A 20,924-nucleotide genomic window follows, 5' to 3' on the forward strand; every position below is an offset into this window, starting at 1 on the left:
TAATGTGCTGGCAATTTTGCAAGACTGAGGATTGGAAGCAATTTCAGTAAGGACATGGAGCAGGGATATTGTTTCATAGATACCAGTATCAATTTTACACCCTGTTCTCAGGGAGAATTAAGCAAAGCCCTTCAGTACCAAACCAAGGCTGAAGCACTGATTTATCCTGACTCCAGAGGATGGAGAGGGGTTTTTGGCTCTTGCATTCACTCTGCCATAACCACTGATAAGGGTTAACAGGCAGCCCAGAGACAGTGGGGTTGCACCACAGCAGTGAGGATTCCAACTGATCTGTTTTCTAATGATCACTGTAGATACACGAGGAACATCTCCATTATGCAAGCCCTGCACAGAGCCTGAGCCTGTTTGTAACAGGAGGGTGCTGGAACAGCAGGATTCCCACCCAAACTTCTCACCTAGGCTGTGTACACCACAGCCCCACAAGCTGAGTGACTCATTCCTCTCTCCTTGCATCACAAGCCTGTTTTTCTGTACTTCCTGAGATGGGCACAAGTTCTATGTTGGAGGGCAAAGAGCTGTATGGGCAAGGAGAGGAGAAAGCCTTTCAAGGTAGCCTGAGCTGGATGAGAAATGTGGGAATTACCACTTAAGCCCAGCAGCAGAACAAGCTGCCATGGCTGACCCCAGCAGGGATCCCAGCAAGCTAGTCATGGTGCTTGGAATATTTCTACCTAGGAGCTGATAAGTCTGATTCTAAATCAGATCTTAGTAAGAGGGTAGAGTGCTGATTGTGTCAACAGCTCTAAGGTCATTCCTGCCCACAAGGCCAAAGAAGGGCTGTGAAAGGCACAGAGGATTTGGATGCTGAAGTGTGACAGAACCCTGTATCACCTGTTTTTGATGCACTGGGGCATACAGGGGGAGAGCCCTTTGAAGTCCAGCACCACCCCACTAAAATCTGTTTAACTGGAGCACAGAACCCCAGGAGTTCCCCTGGATTCCAGCACCAAGCCAGGCTGTGCTGTACATGCAGCTGCCTTCTACACTGCCCCAGAACTTCAGATGGCTGCAATGTGCTGCAGCTTCCCCTTTGTTGAAGGAACTGATTTGGCAGAGGTGGAATGAGCCACCCAAGATTACACAGGCAACCACTAACAGACCTGAGAAGAACTGAGCTGTTCCTCACCACGCTTGCATTTAAGAGAATAACTGAGATGGACAAGATAGAAACTGTTTATTCAATCCACTAATAGATATAAACTAGGGTGGGCTCCAAAAGCCCTTTCAGAGGCATCTGGCACCTCTGTAGATGCAATGAGAACGTCCTTGTGTCCCAATAACTTTCTGAGAATTAGCAAAATTATAGGAAGGCACAGAATTCTTTTCCAGACCTTTGGAGGTTTTGTTTGTTTTAATAAATACCTATTTTTACCAGCCCTGGGCATTGTTCTTCTGTTTGATGCAGTTACATCACTTCCAACTGTGGGTTCAAACTGGCTCTCACACCAAAGGAACAATGAAGGAGGCTGCACAGCTGGGCTGCAACAATTGCTGCGAACCCCCAAAGCACACACTGCTGCCAGTGAGGAAAGAGCAGGGCAGGGCTACTCAAGTGAGCAGACCTAAGGCAGGGCACTGGTTCTGCAATTGGGGCAAACATAACCAAGGACTGAAGATCTATCAGCAAAGAAACCAGTGAGGAGTGTCACTGTGCCAGCGTCACTAGGCCAGTTCCTCTGCCTGGGACTTGCTGTTTCAATAGAGGGCTGGTGAGAACGTGAAGAGGAGGTTGGTTTGGTCAGAGTATCTTGGCTGTTCCCTTTTCCCTTATAGAGTAGTTGGAGCATGTGACCCTGTTCTTTCACTGGCTTTGTTTGGAAGACCCCAAAGATGCAGCAGTGTCCAGAAACACACTGTGCATGCCAGCTGAGCCCTCCAGCTTCTGACACACCTCACCTGAGCTCTGCATTTGCCACCTACAGAAGCAAGCCCACCACAGCAGGGCAGTCATAGAATCTTCAAGACTGGAGAAGACCTTTCAGATCATCAATTCCAACCATAACCCAACTACCATGACCACTAAACTAGACCCTGAAGCACCGCATCTACAGGTTCTTGAATGCCTCCAGGGATGGCTACTCTACCACCTCCCTGGGCAGCCTCTGCCAACCCCTCACCACTCTTTCAGTAAATAATTTTTTCCTAATGTCCAACCTAACCCTCCCCTGGCACAACTCAAACCCATTTCCTCTTGTCCTATTGCTGGTTGCTTGGAGGAAGTGACCAACACCAGCCTCACTCTAACCTCCTTTCAGGGAGCTGTAAAGAGCAAGATCTCCCCTCAGCCTCCTCCAGATTAACCACCCCATCTCCTTCAGCTGCTGCTCTTATGATGTCCTCCAAACCTCTCCCCAGCCTCACTGCTCTTCTCTGAACACCTTTCACCACCTCAGTGTCTTTCCTATCCTGTGATGCCCAGAACTGAACCCAGTGCTCAAGCTGTGGCCTCACCAGGGCTGAGTACAGGGGCACCATTGCTGCCCTACTCTTGGTTTTGGTGCAGGCCCAGGATGCTGGTGGCTTTGGCCACTCAGGCACACTGCTGGCTCATGTTCAGTCATTCATCAGCACCCCCAGACCCTTTTCCACCGGGCTGCTTTCCAGCCACCCTGCCCCAAGCCTGCAGAGTTGCTTGGGGCTGCTGTGACTGAAGTGCAGGACCCAGCACTCGGCCTTGTTAAACCTCACTGCACTGACCTCAGCCCATGGATTTAACCTGTCCAGGTCTCTCTGCAGAGCCCTCCTACCCTAGAACAGATCCACAGTGACACTCAGCTTAGTATTGTCTGATAATGCCCTCGAGCCTCTCATCCAAATAGTTGATAAAGATATGAAACAGGCCTGGCTCCAATACCAAGCCCCAGGCACACCGCCTGTGACCGGCCACCAGCTGGCTTGAAGCCTGATGATCACAACTCTCCGGGGTCATCCAGCCTGTTCTGGATCTAGCCATGAGTCCATCTGGCTATGCCATGGGCCACAAGGAGTTCCCCAGATGCCTCTTTCAGCCCTTTTTGTAGATGGGTGTCAGGCTGGAAAGCCTCCAACCGCCTGCATCTCCCCTGTTAAGCAGGGGTGGCAGCGGTTTCACTGATCGCCTCCTTACCTCACCAAAAAGAGAGAATTCTGACATTTCATGGGCACTAAGCCCACGCTGGCCTCCGACCACCACCTCACCCACCCGTCCTTCCCCGTTTGCAAACAGTAGGTCCAGCGAGGCACCTCTCCTGTGTCAGGCAGTTCTCTTCCACACCAGGAACCTCTTAGACTGCTTCTTCTCTGCCGAGTTGTGTTTCTAGCAGCTGTCCGGTAAATAAATTAAAGACCCCAGGAGGACAAGGGCTGGCGATATGGAGACTCGGGGTCACGCACTGTGCGAGACGGCGGAGGCCGGCAGCGCTGCCCGAGGAGCACGACAAGCAGCCGGGCTTCCCCAGCAGGCCCCGCTCGCTCTCCCCGGCACCCCACCAGCCCCTGCCAGCCGTGTCCGCAGCACCGGACGATTCACTCGTGCGGGTTACTTAATACCGAAGTGCCTCCGACCACGCGGGCAGCGGCGGGTCAAGCCCCGGCCGTGCCTGCCCCGCTGCCCCACTCGGCGCTTCCCCGGATCGGGCGGGCCGTGAGAAAGTCGGCGACAGTCCGGGACTCGCCGAGTCCCCCTGCAGCTCAGCGAGGTCTCCAGGCCCAAAGCCCACGCAAATAAAGGGCTCTGGCGCTCCCTCCTGCAGGCGCAACGCTGCGAGGGGCGGCAGGAATGCCGCCCGCGGAGCTAGGGCTGAACCGCGGCGCCAGGCGCGGCCGGGCCCCATCACCGACACCCTCCGCCGCCGCCTTCCCCGGCCACGGCGCCTGCGCGCGGCCGGCGGCGGCACGTGAGGGTGTTGTGGGCACGTGACCCCGGGGCCGCCCGGCCCCGCCCCCGCCCCGGTCCCGCCCCCTCCGTGCGCGAGCGCGGGGACGCGGCGCGGCCTGGCCTGGCCGCCCGGTGCCCGCCGCCTGCCCGCCCCCGCCCCGCCCCTCGCCGCTGCCGCCTCGCCGGCCATGAGGCCTAGCTGCCGCCGGCGCCCCAGCGCGGCCTTGCGTTGCGATTGCTGAGCCTCCGCCCTTCCCGCCACCACCATCGCCCTCTTCGCCATCCCCTCCCCGCCCGGGCGGGGACCCCCCCTTCGTTCCCCTCCCTCCCCTCCCTCCTCACAGCCGTCGCCATGTTGGGCCGGGAGCCGCAGCGGGGCCGCCACTGAGCCCCGGAGCCTGCGAGGCGGAGGAGGAGGTGGCGGAGGAGGAGGAGGTGGAGGAGGAGCCCGGGGCCTGGCCGCCCCGCACAGCCCAGCCGGCCGGCCGCCCAGCCGCAGCCATGGCGGAACAGACCTACTCCTGGTGAGCCGCGGGGCCGAGGCCGGGCGCCGGCGCTGCGGGCCGCGGGGGTTGGCGGCGAAGGGGGTGGGGAGCAGCCCCAGTGAGGGCCGAGCCGAGCCGAGTCGGCCGCAGGGGGTGTTCCGAGCCGGCCTCCTTCCGGCCGGCCCGAGGACGAGGGTTCCCCGCCGCGGGGATGGGGTCCTGAGCGGGGACGGGGGCGCAGGTGCGGGCGGTGTGCGGGAAGACGGTGCCGCGCCTCTTGCCGCGGGACTGCCGGTCGCGGGCTGCGGTGGGGGCTGGGGCATAAAGGGAGCTGCCGGCCGAGGGGCTGGGGCCTGAGGTTTAAGCGCCGCTGAGTAGGAGGGATTAGGGGGGAGGAGGGACGTCGTGCGAGCCAGGGCATCGGGCAGCTGGGCTGTGAGGATCCCCCTCCTGCTGACATCTGAGGTGTGGGAGAGGATCGCAGTGAGCATTAGTGTGGCTGTCATCCTTCCCTGTCCCGAAGGGCTCCCTAGGTGAGCTGGATCTCCGCATGGCTCGGGCAGGTACGCCGGAGTCGGGCCGGTTCCTGCTCTCACGTTTGTGGGCTGCAGGTAATCTCTGCCTAAGACGGGGATTTCTGCCGGTGCAGGCTGGTGGGCAGTGGCATGTGTGTGTGTTTTCACCTGGTGACAATAGACTTGTTCCGCGTACAGGAAATAGAATGAGGAGGAAGAGACCAGTTCCTGTGGGAAGACATGAAGTGTAGCAAATGAGAGGGCATTTTTTTCTGTGTCCTGACACTGTGTCGGGCCTAGCGGGCAGTGGATCAAAGAGACAGGGTTTGGTTTCTAAATATAATTCTGGAGCTTTTGTATTGTCACGTTTCACGACCAAAACATCTCACATAATTTACCTGTGCACCAGCTCCGTTGACCTGACCACGGCAATGATTTTATTGTGATACTCTTCCTCCATTTGAAACCCTTTCCGGTGCTCTAGAACAGAGTTGTTTCTTAGATGTTTGGAAAGAAGTTACAATATCCTCCTTTTTTGTAAAGGGGTTAAATCTCAGCTTTTGACCTTGGTGCATTTGCTGATATGTGGAGAAGGGACTGAATATGCAAGGAGCAGTCCAACTCTGAATGGCTCTGGAAATCTTTCCCATTACTTTTTCAAAACTTGAAGCCTAGGAGACTTCTCCTCTGCCACATGTTGGGACGTTGGCAGTCCCTTCACCAATCTCAGTCACTCCTTTGTCAAGACCCAGTGTGCATGTCAGCCCTTTTGGCTTTCTCACCTTCTTACTTTGTTCCATGAGCTCAGCGCGGGCAGCAATCTGCTCTGCTTTAAAACAACAGCGAAAAAAGAGAACTTCTGTGACTTGAAGGGTTAACTCCATGTTATTGTTACAATGAGTGAATGTTGGGACAGGTTGAGGCAGCTTAATGTATGTCTGTGAGATGTGTCTGGTGAAATACTGTCTTGGTGTGTTTAACTGCAGAAGGAAGTGAGGAGTCTGTAAACTGCTCTGAGATGTGTCAGCTTGCTTTGCAAAAGTCAACAAAATGCCAATTTACATAATTTTGGTCTTTAACTCCAGAGAGTCCAACAGAGAGCTACCAGGATGATTGAGGGACTGGAGCATGTGCTCTGGGAGGAGAGGCTGAGAGCCCTGGGGCTTTTTAGTCTGGAGCAGAGAAGACTGAGAGGAGACTTAATAAATGATTATAAATATCTGAGGGCTGGGGGTCAAGAGGGAGGGGACAGAGTCTGCTCATTTGCACCCTGTGATAGGACAAGGGGCAGTGATTATAAACTACAGCTCAGGAGGCTCCACCTCAGCATGGGGAAGAACTTCACTGTGAGGGTTACAGAGCACTGGAACAGGCTGCCCAGAGAGGTTGTGGAGTCTCCTTCTTTGGGGACTTTCCAGCCCCATCTGGATTCATTCCTGTATGGTGGAATATCCTGTGGTGGATTCTGTGGTCCTGCTCTGGCAGGGGGGTTGGACTCGGAACTCCCCTCCTCTTTTGTGGATGAGAGCCTTTTCCGTCGCAGTATGTTCTGCAGTCTGAAGGGAAGGTTCTGAGCACAGGCTGGGAGATGGATTGATTCTCCTTAAGGCCCTGTGTGTTAGGGAAGTAAACTTGGGATTTAAGTTGCTCTCGATGAGTGCTTGGTAGCCTGTATCATGTGGTAATTCTTCCTTGTGATGTTGGGTTTATCCCAGGACAAGGGTCCGAGGCTGATGTCACAGAAGGCTGTAGGTGGTGTCTTTGTTCACTAAGGTGTCCTGAGGCATCTCTCACCTTGCGTGATCGGCACTGTCTGGAGCTGTGCAAAGAGCAAAGATCCTGACCTGGGAGAAGGAGTCCTGCTCTGTAATTTGTGCCCTCCTCTCAGGATCCGTGTTGGGTTACTTGCACTTCTAGCAACAATCTTGCATTTGATTATTTTTAATCATGGTAATGCAGCTCAGCATGAAGTTGGCTGGTGCTTTAGTGCTTTTTAGGACAAACACAGCTTGTCAGCTGAGGGAGGGCTCTTGTGAGCAGAAGGCTGTGCAGAGTTGCGTCCAGGGATCCTGGAAGCAGGCAGATCGCACCCTGGCCTTTGCTGGACCCCCATCCTTTTCCTGTATTGCAAAAGCTGCTTTCACAGAAGGAGTGCTTTCCCTGTTGCTTGCTGTGGGGTCTAGCTGCTGTGCAGATCCCTTCTGTCACATCTGAAAATGCAGAACTGAGAGTTAAGAGAAGTCCTTTCACATCCCTGTCTTTGTGTGGCCAGGAGCTGGCTGCTGGCTGCAGTAGTGCTGCCTCCTGTCCGGCAGCGTAAGGCTCCATTCTGCTGCTTCTTGTGCACAGCTAGCAGCACACATCCTACAGTTCCTGGAGCTTCACAAGATAAGATCAAGGCTTCTTTGGGGTTTGGTTAGTTTCTAGAATTGTCTCAGATGTGTTAGAAATACCTTGAAAAAATCTATTAGCAAACTGTGACTACTGGACATGAGTATTGGCAAACACTTAGGCAAAAGAGATTGATTTTTTTTTTTCCAGTGGTGGACACCTCTGTTGAGGGGTGGGTTTGATGAGATCAGAACTGATTTCTCTTTCTGCTGTGTTTACTGCTTTGTAACATAAACCTGACATTTTAAAGTAGGTTGATCCTTTTTACGACCAAATGAAACTGGTTGCAATTACTTTGGTTGCAATGACTTGCCTCTGTTAGGATGTTGTAAGAAGGAGGTACAAGAAGGTGGTACATGCACTTCTTCCCCATCCCTTTCATAACTTTAGATGCACGAGTTGTCTTTTGTCACTATTCTTGTGAGTTATTTCTTGCAGCAGCTCTTGGTTTATTTATGTTTTCTTTAGTAATGCTCACACCTAAACCAATCTGTACTTTGATTTAGCTCTTTTTAAATGTCTTCAGTACCCTTGCTGACCCAGTATTGCAGACATGGGAGTGTTATCCCTGAAAGGAGAGTTTTGATGGTGAAATTGCATCCTGGAAGAATGGATTTCAGTGTGAAATGTTGGAGAAGTACCCAGCTGGAAATGCTCTGTCAAAGGATATGCACTTTTTATTCAAACACCCCCTTTTGAAAACGCTTGTTGGTGGTGAGTGTAGAAACTCTCTTTGTCAGGTACCTGCAACAGTAGAGGGAAGTTGTGGGAGCTCAGCGTGCTGCTGCTGTTACTCAACTCCACAAGCCTCAGTGGAGCACAACTGCTGCCTTGCAAGCTTGCTTCTCGTGTTCTAGATTAAAAGAGAGCTGAAATTAATTTCCTGTGAGTGGGAATGGATTGGGAGACCAAAGGGATGGTGGAATACCCCTTTTCCCTGTGCTTCCTGTCTGTATTCCAGCAAGGAAACGGGGCTGGGTCGTGACAAAAGTTCCTGCTACAACAGAGGAGGGAATAAATACGGGAAGAGCTTTTGTCCCTCACCAGTGTGTACATGTGTGGGTAAAAGGTTAGTAAAAGCCAAGGATTTCATCTTCAGGCCAGCAAGCTGTTGGAAGTATTGCACCAGATGAGTGTGGAAGCAGCAGGCCCTTCATGGAATCCTTAATTTCCAGCACCTCGTGTGCAGTGTTTTCACTGGGCCCTGTCTGGAGGGCACAGCAGCCTGCCTGTCTTGTTTATCTTCGGTTAGTAGGTGGTTAGTGTTTTTCAAGGCCTGATGTAACACCCCCTCCCTTTTTACTGTTGCCCAGTCTCGCAATAGAGATTGCTTTGTTCTTTTTTTTCCCCCCTTTGAATGCACAAAAGATTTTCACAGCTTCCCTCATATGTGAAGAGAGAAAGAGATTTCTGCTTCAAATCCATGTTTAATGTCTTCTATCCCAGAGCACTGTGTAAGAGTAACGTGGACTGCAGTTTGTGTGTGTCCTGTCAGGGCGATGGTGAGGGGGCAGACTGGGAGGGCAAGGTGAGAACCAAAAATAGGAGATGCTGTATTGAGCCACTGATCTTCATACCAACAGAACTCCCTCTGAAATGTTTTAATCAGGGGAATGATTGTGGTGTTAGCCCTCAACTCTTTGGAGAGGGAAACGGTGATTATATTTAGAAGCTTCTCTACGTAATGCCAGGGGCGTGGAAATGAAGTCTGCTGATGTGCCCCAGTGATCAATAAAACACCAGGGCTTTGGAGTACTCTGCAGTGCCATCTTTGCTTCTGGGAGAGTTCAGGGTGCCTGCTCTTTAAAGTCCAGGTTCAGAGGGCTGAGGATTCGCTTTCATTGCATTTAAGCATTTCACATGCTACTGCCATGAATTAACATAGTCACTTCTAGAGGACTGAGGCAGTGCTTCAAAGTCTTAACTGGCTGGATTAGATGTGTATGCATGGGGGGAGGGAGTAAGAGGAGCTACAGCTTGTTGACAGAACTCATCAAGCACTAGTAAAATCCTTTTTGCATTCCATATTTTTTCCTTCCTTTACTCAGCTTAGGTTGAGACCTCCCCAGACTAATTAAGGTGTTTGGAGGTTTACAAAACAAGCCACTCGCCTGCAATGTTCAAGTGTTGCACGTTGCAGAGGCCTGATTGCAGAGCACACAAATGACATTCTGTTGTGCACACTGTCTAAAATCTGCTGAGAGAGCAGGGGGCTGGCCTCTAGCCTCACCTCTTTCAGCCTCCCTTCTTTCAGCCACATTCCATTTGGACCATTGTTAGAAGCCTTCTGAGGACAGAGGTGTCCTTGTAGGAGTGTCTGTGAGTGTCTGGCGTCAGGGAAGTGACTTAAACCTTAGTAAATAAGAGAATCTCAGATTGCACTGTGTCTTTCAGTGCCAGTCTTCCTTCACTTCTTACCCTCCCTCTAGCTTTTGCTATCTCAGGCTGTCTGTCCTGTAGGCAGGGACTGTCTGCAGCAGTGCACCTGGAGACAAATAAGGTAAAGAGCATGGGAACGGAGGAAGTTTGCAGTCACCTGGGTGTGCACGTACCTCATGACTGATCAGCAGAGGGGAAGTGCAGTGCCCACCTCCACACAAAGGCTGTTTGCTGATGCAGTAAGGATTCTCTAAGCAAAATGGTGAAGGGAAGAGCTTCCATCAGTGCTTGCTCAGTGCTGTCCTGCAGTACCTGTTTGAAAGAGGATTTCGGTCAGTTCTGCCTTCAGCTTTTTCAGGATGTCGTGGCAGCAGAAGTTAATGGTTCCTTGCTTCCTACCCAGTGATTAGAGAACTTGTCCAGGATGTAGAGCAGTTCCACCCCCAGGGTCTCTGACCTTGCATCTCACCTTCCAAGGGAAGTGCTCTCATCACCAAAGTGTGTGTTGTTGAGGAGCTGAGCTTTGTGTGTCCATTTCTGTCTGTTTCAGCTCCTACACAGCACTGTCAATATTTGCAGGAGCAGGAAGCAGGCATTGCCTCTCTGCCCTCATGATCAAAATGCTAATTTGAGATTGGCAGGACCGAGCTCCACTGCCTGCCTTGATAAAGCTGCAGGTTGGGAGATGAAGGGGCTGCAGTCCATGGGGCAGTGCAGCCTGCTCTCCTACAGGTGAGACTTGGAGCGAACACAAGCAGGAGGTGACCTGAATAGAATTTGTTCTGCCGTGGGTAAGTGAGCTGTTAGTGTGCACATCTGCCAGCATCGCTCCCTTTTCTCGTGGGCCCTTCCAACCAGATGGATTCTGTGGGTCTGTGATTCTGGTCTTGTTCTCATATCTCAGCTCTTTCTGTTCATTCTTTGGTAATGTGGTGTATCAGCCTCTCTGGCATATGTGCCACCATCTTCATTGCCCTTTGACATTTTATACTGACTTGGGGCATTGTAAGGTACTGTAAAAGTAAACAACTGATAGAAACTGTTTAGTCAGACAGTCTATTTTAATTCTGATGATATCTGGGTAAGGTTTCCAGGAAGAAGCAAGGCTGAAAACGGTAGAAAAAAATCATTGTGCACATTTTTGGTGCTCTGTTGCTTTAGTGTAAGTGGTTAAGGTGAAAATTGGAAATGATTCCCCCAGCTCTGTGGGGCGAAACACAAGCTAGCATGCTAGCTGGCCTGGATCCAGGCACTCAAACTGATTTTGAAAAGTGATGATTTAATAAGATTAATGGAGCATATGTGTCATTGCAGCACTTCCTGATCTCTGTTCTCCCTCTTAAATTCTTCCAAGGATGCTAACGTTGATGGTCTTTTCTCCTGCATCTTTCACAAGTGGTGTCTGAGCTTGAAATACTCTGGCCTGCCAGACCAGCTCCTGCTCTCATATGCCATCACTACAGAAACTCATGAAGTGTCTGTCCACCAGGACCACCGTCATGTTCTCCTGGCAGTGGCTGCTCATGTAGCTGTTGTGCTGTCATCTTCATGATTAGGTCCTGTTGAGTGTTTCTTTTCTGGACGAGCTCTAAGCCTCAGGCCCCAGATGTCCTTGGATAGCCTCTGTGTCTGTGTGTCACATTAAGTGGTGTGGTACAGACAGAAGTGTTAATAAGTCAGAGTGTTCTGCTGACTTCTTGGAAAGGCGCTCTGTAACCAATAACTAATCAATTAAACCAGGGCATTTTTACTGTCCTACAATAGCAAGAAGTGGAAAATAATGACTAGATTGGATGAGACTGTCCTGGCCTTGTGTGTGGACAGGTTTCAAGGATGGAGGGGCTTTTATTAGGGTGTTCTGAAAATCATCATAGCTGGTGTCCTGAAGTGGAGGAGAACACACAAAGAAATGATTCTGTGTTGCACAGTCTTGTGCTCAAGCTGCCTTCCTTATTGCTGAGGTTGTGTGCAGAGAAGCTGGAGAGATGTGATCACATCTTACCGTTTGTGTGGTAGCATTTTCCCTAACCAGTGGAATCCAAAAGGAAAATGATGGTGTTTGACTCTCACTTCTTATCTCTTTCCTTCTGAACCAGGATTTCCTTCTGTCTGTCAGGTTTGGATGTTCTCCCTTTACTTCCTGGAGCTAATTCCCAGGCTTTTGACTCCAAGGCTTTCCCACGCAGCACAGGCGTGCAGCTGAGCACTGTCAAAGGATTCTCCTCGATTTTTACACCGTGGCCATGTTTCTGCAGGCGTCTCCACAGCACAGCTCGTGTGGGGGAAGCATGAAGAGACCCAGGGGGTTCCACCCTCTGTTCACACACACACACAGAGGCTGTAACTTCAGACGGGAGCTGGCAGAGTTACCTGCAGGATAGGCTTCAGTCTCCATTATTCTTAAGTCCAGCTGCTAAGCGACGAGAGAAGTGCCGTGTGGTGTGAACTGCTGGCTGGGAAAGCTGAGCACCCTCAGTTCTTTGCTATTATCCCTTAGTTCTGCACAGTCAGTGCTTTTCTGCTTACCACTTTCTGTCAAAAAAACCCACCAAATTTACTTCTTCCTATGGACTCTGCTGTTGCTGCACAGAGGTATCTTTAAAAAATCTTTTTGTTCATCTGCTAGCAGCCAGAAGTTAACTTCTAGTAAACTTGCAGTGAGATCTAATTTTAAACAGTTTGGCAGAAGATTACAGAGATCAGTAGAGATGTCAAGAGTTGATAGTGTCCCACAGAATAGCAGAAGTCTGGGAACTCTTTGCTTACACCATTCCCTTATGTCAGTAGTACCACAAATAGCAACTTCATGCTGGAGCAGCAAAGTTGCTGCACAGTGGTCTGAGCTTGTAGACGTGGTGCATTTGTCTCTGCAGCAGTGGTGCACAGGCACTGTTGTAGGAGGGGCTTCCACCCAAGTGAAGCCAGTAGCAAGCATATAACCTCAGGGTTTGTCTTGATTTCAGTAGTTGCTTGGATTAATAAATTCTGTTTACTCCACTGGAGCTGCTGTAGCTTGAGTAAGATCTGGCATTACAAAATGTTTGAGCTCTGCGGTGCTGTGATTAGCAGGGCAGAGGTGAACACAGCAGCTGGGACACGGCTCTGGTGTCTGTGGCACTCAGCAGCCTGCCATCCCTTCTGCTGGACAGCTAAACCCAATTTAAAACCTGTTTTACAGCTCTTTGGAAGCTGCTGCAGTTCAGCAGAGAGTTTGGTAGTGAGGACAGCTGTTGGTACAGGGACATTGGGCATCTGAGGGCAAAGCCCCGTGCTCTGTTGTTACACAAAGAACTGTTTTTATTGGTATGATTTTTCCCCTCTCAAGGCTACAGTTGTGACTTATCTCCCCACCATCTGTGTCAGACCCATTTGGCAAGATAAAACAGGTGTAGCATGACTTTGACCTATTTAGTCAATGGGAAGTCCGTTCTCCAGGTGACTGTTAGCTAAAGGTGAGGTTGGTGACATAGCAGGAGGCAAAGAGCAAACAGAGCTGGCCTGTGTGGGTTTCTGTAGCCTGCATTGCAGGCTGGGGAGATGTGTCTGTGTCTGGCTCTCTGGCTTTGGTGGCACAAGGTTGTTTCGGTCCTTTTTCGCCGTTCAGGTTGAAGGCTGTTTGCTGGAGGAAAGATGATCTGCTCAGTGAACTGCTTCCCTGAGGTGGCTGACCCCATACCTTCACCTGAGTAGCTGCTTTGAGAAGCTACTGCAAAGGGCTGAAAGCTCTTGTGGGGAGTATTGTGGTCTCTGCAGGGTTTTGAAGATGAAGAGCAGCCTCTAATTAAGCTTCCTGTTGAAAATAGTACAGAGAGAGCTTTTTTTTTTTCCCTCGGAAAAAAGGGAAACTTTAAAGCTAAACAGTGAAGAGCTGAACCTTTTATTTTTTTCCATTTTCTGCTAACTTGACTGCTTCTAAAGCAGATGCAGCTGTAAGCAGTTACAGATGGTACAGAACAGAGAGAACCATACTCAAATGCCTTACAAGAACCCCAGTGTTAGTTTTCCAAGCCAGTTATCTTTCTCTGTGGTTTTCTTTTTAATCTCTTTGCAGATGGAACGTTTTAAAAAAAAAAAATAAAAGGGAAAGAAAAAGAGCTACCTTAAAGCTCATTCAAAGGAGGAAAAAAGTCTGCTGGAAAACACAAACACTGCTCAGCAGGGTGCTTCACTGGAGGAAGGTCCATAAGATTCCCAGGGCACCCTCTCTAGAGAAGGCTCCTGCTCCTTGTTGTTGTCACAAACAAAAGTTTGTCGATGCTTAGGCTAGAAATGGTTGAAAACAGCCTGGGTCTGCTCTGCTGCTGTCTGTGCTTTGCACCTCCAACTGAAAGTGCTCCCTGAAGCCTGGAGTTGGAGTGTTGTTAATGCACAGGCCCTGCCTGCCCTGTCACAGGCCAGCTCCTCTCAGCTCTGTGCTGTGTTTAGCTGTGAATTGATCACCTTTCCTACTCTCAGAACAGGCTTTTAAAGTTTGCTTCTCTCTTCACTGGAGGCAGCAAAACCAGGGTGCCTGTTTTGATGGGCTGTACTCTGTATTTCTGTGGCAGCTGAATCTCCTCTCTTCACTCTGTGCAGCCCTGACCAGCAGTGTTTGCTTCAGGATCCCAGCAGCTGTCCTCTGACAGCATTGATTGGTCTTGATCCAGCTGTGGTGTGCTGAGGGCTGCTGCAGGCTGCCTGCCCAGGCCCACACCGTGCACCTTCAGCAGGGGCACTGCAGGCTTTGCTGCTGATGGGGTGAACCCATTCTTGGGTGGAATTCTTAGGGAAATACTGAGATGATGCTGTGCTGTGTGGGCAGGTGAGTTGAGCAGCAGCACCCCAAGCTGCTCAGCCTGTGTGGCCACCGTCGCATCGATCGGCTCGGCGTGGGGCAGGCCTGGCTCTTAAATGCTTTGATTAAACGATTAGTCCTCAGTTTTACTTTTCCATCTGACTTCTGAATGCATTGCTAAAAAGGCTTTGGATTTCCAAACACATAATCAATGCAGTGCTGGCCTAAGTGTCAAAGGTATGCCGTGTGGTTGTGTTTTGATTTCTAAGTCAACAGTAGAGTCAATACAGATGAGATAACATCCTCTTTTCTGGCTGTAGTGATAAAAACAAACAGGCTTTTTTTCCCATTAGAGAGACTCTGGCATTGTGATAGCTTAAAAAAAACCCAGTACAATCAGGCATTCTGTGCATGTGTAACTTAAGTGTGGAGTTGCTGTGGAAGTTAAGGTTTGCAATAAGAGAACACAATCTGGTGCCGGGGTGGAGAGAGCACTTCAGAGCCTCTTTGGACATCAAGTCTTAGGAGAGTGTTCTTCTATCAGCTTGGCCAGCTGCATTTTCAATCTCTGTGAACTGCAAAGTGATGACATCCAGTTGTTAAAGACTGAGACCTGGGCTCTGTGCTCTGATCTTTTCCTGAGACCTGTGCTAGAATTTGTTTCAAGTCATTCTTCCCAGCAGTGCCTGCACATGCACATGTGAAGGTCTGCTGTAGCAGCCATTGTGCCATTAGTCATGCAGGGGATTTATCTTCAGCAAGCTCACTCAGAAAAGTGGCCTTGGCTGGCTGACAGTGCCTAGGGTGAGGCTGGGTCGCACTGGAGAGGACAGGCTGTGTTGTCTTGGGTCAAAGGCTCACTTGTCTGGAGCCTTGTTCAGCTAACACCCTGCTGCAGCTCTGGAAAGCACTGCTGTAGTTTCCTTTCCTAGTGGTAACATGGGGACCTTTGGTATCCTTGATGCTATTAATAGCCTGGAATTTACTGTTTGTGTTTTGACAATTGGGATTTATTTATTTTTTGTAATGGAATTTTTCTGTGCTTTTGGGAAACTTGCTGTTGAATATCCTTATCCTGGCACTTCATGGGAAGTGGATAGCTTGGGATGAGCAGAACGCCGAGCTCTGTGGCGCTTTATTAGTAGGATCCTCTGGAAAGGCTGCAGTGCCACGGTCTGTTTGTTGAAGTGAGATAACAGAATCTCCTGACCCCTCTGGACACTGAGTAATGCCCCAAATCATCTGAAAAGATCCAACTCATCCTCCAGCTCTGTGGCTTATTAATTCTTTTGCTGGCAATTTGTGCGAGAGAGAGGAACAAAGGAAGTAATTTGGAAGTGGTTGCAGGAATGGTAGGAATTCATGATTCTCAGAGAGCTTGGTGCCTTTTTAGGGGACCCATGTCCCACACTTTCCCCCTGCAAGCTACTCAGCACTGTGAAATCAAGCTTTTGGGGTTTCTGAAGGTTGCGAACACCTGAGGACTGCAAACCACCCAGTGACTGGAAATTTACAGTGCTCTTGCTTTGCAAACAAAGGTTGCTTTGAGCAGCTGGTGTTTGATAACTCAAAGTGTCTTGGCTATATAAAGTGTTGAGCTATTTTGTCAGAGGAGGTTGTAGCCAGGAGGTTTTGTCAGGGGAGGTTGTAGCCAGGTGGGGGTTGGTCTCTTTTCCCAGGCAAGCAGCACCAGAACAAGAGGACACAGCCTCAAGCTGCACCAGGAGGTTTAGGCTGGATGTTAGGGAGAAGTTCTTCACAGAAAGAGTGATTTGCCTTTGAATGGGCTGCCCAGGGAGGTGGTGGAGTCACCATCACTGGAGATGTTTAGGAAGAGACTGGATGGAGTGCTTGGTGCCATGGTTTAGTTGATTAGATGGTGCTGGGTGATAGGTTGGACTTGATGATCTCGAAGGTCTTTTCCAACCTGGTCTGGTCTGGTATATAATAGAAATAGAATAGAATAGAATATATAATATATCAATGTTAAATCACTGTTTTCTTGTTAATGGGGGAGCTCCTCACTTCAATTTTTTAGCATATTTGTAACTAAGTTGTTGTGCAGGTTGTGGTTGGTTGGGTTTTAAAATAAAACCCTGTATTGCTGAATGCAGGACACACCAGCACCCCCATCTCTGATGCAAGGCAAGTGGGGAACATAAGGCCAAGTCATAATAAAAATCCTGCACAAGTCTGTAACCCCATTTTCAGTTTTCATCACAAAAGTAATTTTTTTTCAACTCTTGTTCTGATACAAGTGTGCCAGACGTGTACCAGCACTTGCTTTTGACCTTGCAGTCAGGGAGGTGGCTGACCTGTGCTGAGTTCCTCTGTTCCCCAAAGGAAAGAGCAGGTGAGTGTGAAGGTGGGCTGGGCCAGGCTCAAGGAGCATGTTCTCTTTCTGCTGCCATGCCATTAGCTGTGTGGCTCCTGATTTCTCTTACACTGTTGCTCTGTTTGTGATCAGCCTCAAAACCTCCTTGCTACCTTGCCAGGCTGTGCCTTCCCCATTGGGAAGTTAGAAATGCTCTCTTAAGTAGCAAAGGGGGAGAGAGCAGCTCAGGAGCACTTTCTGTGACTGTGCTGGCCAGGGCTGTCAGCTGTGGTGCTGTTTCCATGACTTGGACAGAGCTTGAAGTCCGTGATCTCAGCAGAGTTCAGTGGCAAGGTAACGGACTCCCTGTTTTACTTATGAATAAGCCATTGTGTTCTGTCCCAAGTACAATTTTCACACTTAGACATATTTCCTCTTGACCCCAGTTGGGAGGCAGTGTGTGCTCCTGTGGGTCTGTTCAGTGTGGGGTGCAGCCATTCTCCTGGCATCTGTCTAGAGAGCAGCTTTGCTCTGCATGCACACAGTGAAAGCGTTCCTGTGGCATCGCCGTGGGACTCCTTCCTGTGAAGTGCTTGTCTCTCAGGAGACACAAGCAGTGTCACAGGTCAGTGGCATTAGCAAAAGAAATCCCAGCTTTGACTGTTACAGGACTCTCCCAAAGAAGAAATTCCATGTAACAGGTCACTGAACTTGTTTGTGTGGACAGTTGGCTCTGGGCAATTCCACGATGCCTTTGCTGCCTCACTTGTTTATTCTGACACTTCAGACTGTGTGGGTTTTTGCTACTCACAAAGAGAAATATTTCTGCTGTTCTAGAACATCCTCTGCTTTAAGATGCCAGAAACTTGAGCTGTCTTTTGTAGTGTCACTTGGCTGCTCTGAAGTGTTCTGGAGAAAGAATGAGTGGCTCTGGAAGCACTAAATTTCAGTGTGTTCTAAAGGAAATAACCTGGTTACAGGGTTTAGGAAGAGCTTTGGGACATACACTTGGACTGATTTTGGTTGTTTGTCTGTTTCAGGAATTCATGGTTGTTTAACTTCTTGAAAGGAAATAATTTCTATCGACTGGCTTATGCTGTGGCATCAGGGATCTGTGGCAGGTACTGCAGGCACTGCTCTGCTGCAGCTTGCCTGTGACAGCTTTCAGAACATTGTCAGGTAGCTGTCAGGGATGTGCCAGGACACTGCCAGGCTCAGCTGCTCAGATTGCTCGTGGCTCACTGTGAGGAGCACCACAGCATTCATGCAGCTGTGTTGTGTTTGGTAAAGCATTTTTCTTGCGTGCCATAGTGTGGGCTTGGACGTGGCAGAGATGATTGTGTGGGGTTTTGCTTGCTTGCTTGTTTGTTTTTGTCTTAGGTGGTTCATCTCTGGCCACTGCCTTCCCTTTGAACTTCCAGGGAAATCATTCTGTGCTTTGGTTATTTCCCTGTTACCATGGCAAATAATCCATGCTGCTAATTAAGACACTGTTAGAATTGCAGAGAATGATGGGCAGGGAGGGTCTGTGTCCTACTTATAAAATGTGAGCATATGCCATAAATTTTTACAGCAGCCATTGCTAAAGTAGCTCACAGTTAACAAATGAAAACAACTTCCTGGTTCCTGGCATCTGTCTGCTGGGGGTAGAAGGAAAGAGCTTTTGAAGAGCCCTCCTTCTGTCAGGTCAATTTGGAGGGGTGTGCTCAGCAGAAACACTGTGCCCTGAACTAGAGTTTTGCTACTGGAGGGAAACAGAGACCCCTTACTGTGCAATGTCTTCAACTTTGTGCTGGTTTGATTCTTACACTGCTTAACCCTGTGCTTTGCCTCCTCAGAAGGGTTGGAGCAGCTCATGCTTTGTCAGCCTCTGCTGCTTTCCAGTGGTACAAGGAGAAGCCTCAAGGGAAAGCCTCTGTGTGTGTGTGCTTGTGTGCTTCCTTCCAGATATAGTGACATGAGACTGCAGCCGTGGCTGTGCCTGCACTTGAGGAAGCTGCTCTGGGCACTTCAGTCCATGCCTGGAACAGTGCTCCAGCCTTCATTGCTGGCTTTGGCAAAAATCTGGTCTGGACAATCTGGGATCTCTGATCTAAGTCTCTGGTAGTCATTTGGATTTTCACTGTTGGAATTTAATAGAGATAAATTCCAAAGCTCCTTCCTGCTTCTCATCCAGAGGTGTTTGATCTTTTCATGGCCAGCAGCTGTGCAGAAGTGGCAGTCAGATGGTTGTGTAGTCGCTCGATATAGACCCAAGTCACACTTCCCAGAGTGCTCAGAGGGTTTGCTGGCTTGGGATGCATTTGAGCAGAGCTGAGTTTTATTTGCTTTTCTTAATACTCTAGCACAGAGAGCACGAGCTTGTTCCAGCTAGATGTTACTGATCACCTTCAGCTGCTAAAGCCACCTTTTGAGTGTTCAGGAGCAGCAGCAGCAGGTTTCTTCTGCTGCATTCTGTGTCTCTGTGTCTGTAAACTTCTGGAATCAATGTCTGTGAATGAAATGGATGTGATTTACTCCTCTGTCTCTGATGGTAGTGTTTGATTTGCAGCATTATGCATGGCTGATGAAAGTTAATCACTTACACATTGATTAAGGTAATTTACTCTTTCTGTATTTCAAGCCCACAAGATGCAGTTGCTCATGCATGAAATCTCAACTTCAGAAGTTCCCTGCACAACCAGCAGTGATGAGATGGTGTTTCAGAAACAGTTCAGAATTTCTGGTAGCTACAGCCTGGCTGTGCTTTACTTCTTACACAGAAGTTGTTTTCCAGTGACACTTTTAAATAGAATAGAATAGAATTAACCAGGTTAGAAGAGACTTTTGAGATCATCGAGTCCAACCTATCACCCAACACCATCTAATCAGCTAAACCATGGCACCAAGCACCCCATCCAGTCTCTTCCTAAACACCTCCAGTGATGGTGACTCCACCACCTCCTTGGGCAGCACATTCCAATGGCCAGTCTCTCTCTCTATGAAGAACTTCTTCCTAACATCCAACCTAAACCTCCCCTGACACAGCTTGAGACTGTGTCCTCTTGTTCTGGTGCTGGTTGTGTGGGAGAAGTCACCCTGGGTTTGCTTTGTTCCTTCCTCTGTACATCCAAATCTGAATAATACTGTGGAAGTGGAATAGCATTTTCATATTGGTATGGCCTCAGCACATCAAAGTGACCAACTGAATCCGAGTTGTGTCTGAATTAGGGGGTGACTTCTGTATGATGCTGGACCTGGCATCCGGAATTGCCAGGGTGTTGGGGGCAGCTCTGTCACCTTGCTTTCACTTCTGCTGGTTCTGATGGGAGTGCTCTGGGATTGCAAGAGTGCTCCAAGGGTGAAGCTGGGTATTCTTAGGAAGGTTAAACATCTGGATGTTCACTGCAAAACCTCTTGCAGGAAAGCATCTTCTTCCTGGGCAGGAAACACCATCAGAACTCTAAATGCAGCCAAACAGTTGGTAATCTCTGTCTGCCCCTTTTCACACTGGTCTGTTGCTTAAAGTAACTGAGGATTACAGAAGGATATCAGGAGGATTTACCTCTCTAGTATTTCTGTAGGTGGCTTTGAGACATGAGAATCCAGAACAGGGATGAAATCAGGCAGGGGTGTCAAATCAGCAAGGAAGGAATGGTTACAGGGGACACAAGAAGTACATTTGTGGTGTTTCTGAGCCTCCAGGTGTTTTCATTCTCACTGAAAAAAAAGGTTATTGATAGGTTGGTTACCAGAAATTCTTTCTCTATCAGTGTTCAGCAGTTTTCTGGATTCAGAAAATGCAGGAATGTAACAGGTACAAGATGGGATCTGGGGAAGAAAACGTAGGTTGTTTGTGGTGGGTGTAAGGCATTCCCAGGTACAGTGTGTGAAAATGAAGTGAATTAAATGTGTTGAACTGAAATGACTTTGTAGAGAGCTAGGCTTGGGTGTTAGATGAACTGTCTTGCACCCTTGATCATGCAGAATACTGCTTTGAAAATGTATCTTGGCTGCCCAGCTTGCTGTTGGCAGGGCAAAAGTCTCCTGCAAAATCTTCACACCTGGAGTACTGTGTCCAGTTTTGGGCTCCCCGGTTCAAGAGAGACAGAGACCTGCTGGAGAGAATGCAACAGAGAGCCGTGAGGATGATTAGGGGACTTGAGCACCTCGCCTATGAAGAGGGACTGAGAGCCCTGGGGCAGTTAAG

At 49.4% G+C, this 20,924-nt stretch overlaps 1 protein-coding gene across 2 annotated transcripts in view; it reads left to right on the forward strand.

The window, feature by feature from the left end:
• The first annotated feature begins 4,013 nt into the window (after window positions 1-4,013).
• SPPL3 (signal peptide peptidase like 3) overlaps window positions 4,014-20,924 on the forward strand; it is a 59,838-nt gene continuing 42,927 nt past the window's right edge. For both annotated transcript variants that reach the window (XM_054173229.1, XM_054173231.1), the window contains exon 1: window positions 4,014-4,401. In XM_054173229.1, coding sequence (XP_054029204.1) covers window positions 4,379-4,401 — 23 coding nt within the window. In that variant the 5' untranslated portion in view covers window positions 4,014-4,378. The remainder of the gene's footprint in view (window positions 4,402-20,924) is intronic.

The sequence above is a fragment of the Dryobates pubescens genome, chromosome 25 (genome assembly GCF_014839835.1).
Source record: "Dryobates pubescens isolate bDryPub1 chromosome 25, bDryPub1.pri, whole genome shotgun sequence".
NCBI classification, from domain to species: domain Eukaryota; kingdom Metazoa; phylum Chordata; class Aves; order Piciformes; family Picidae; genus Dryobates; species Dryobates pubescens.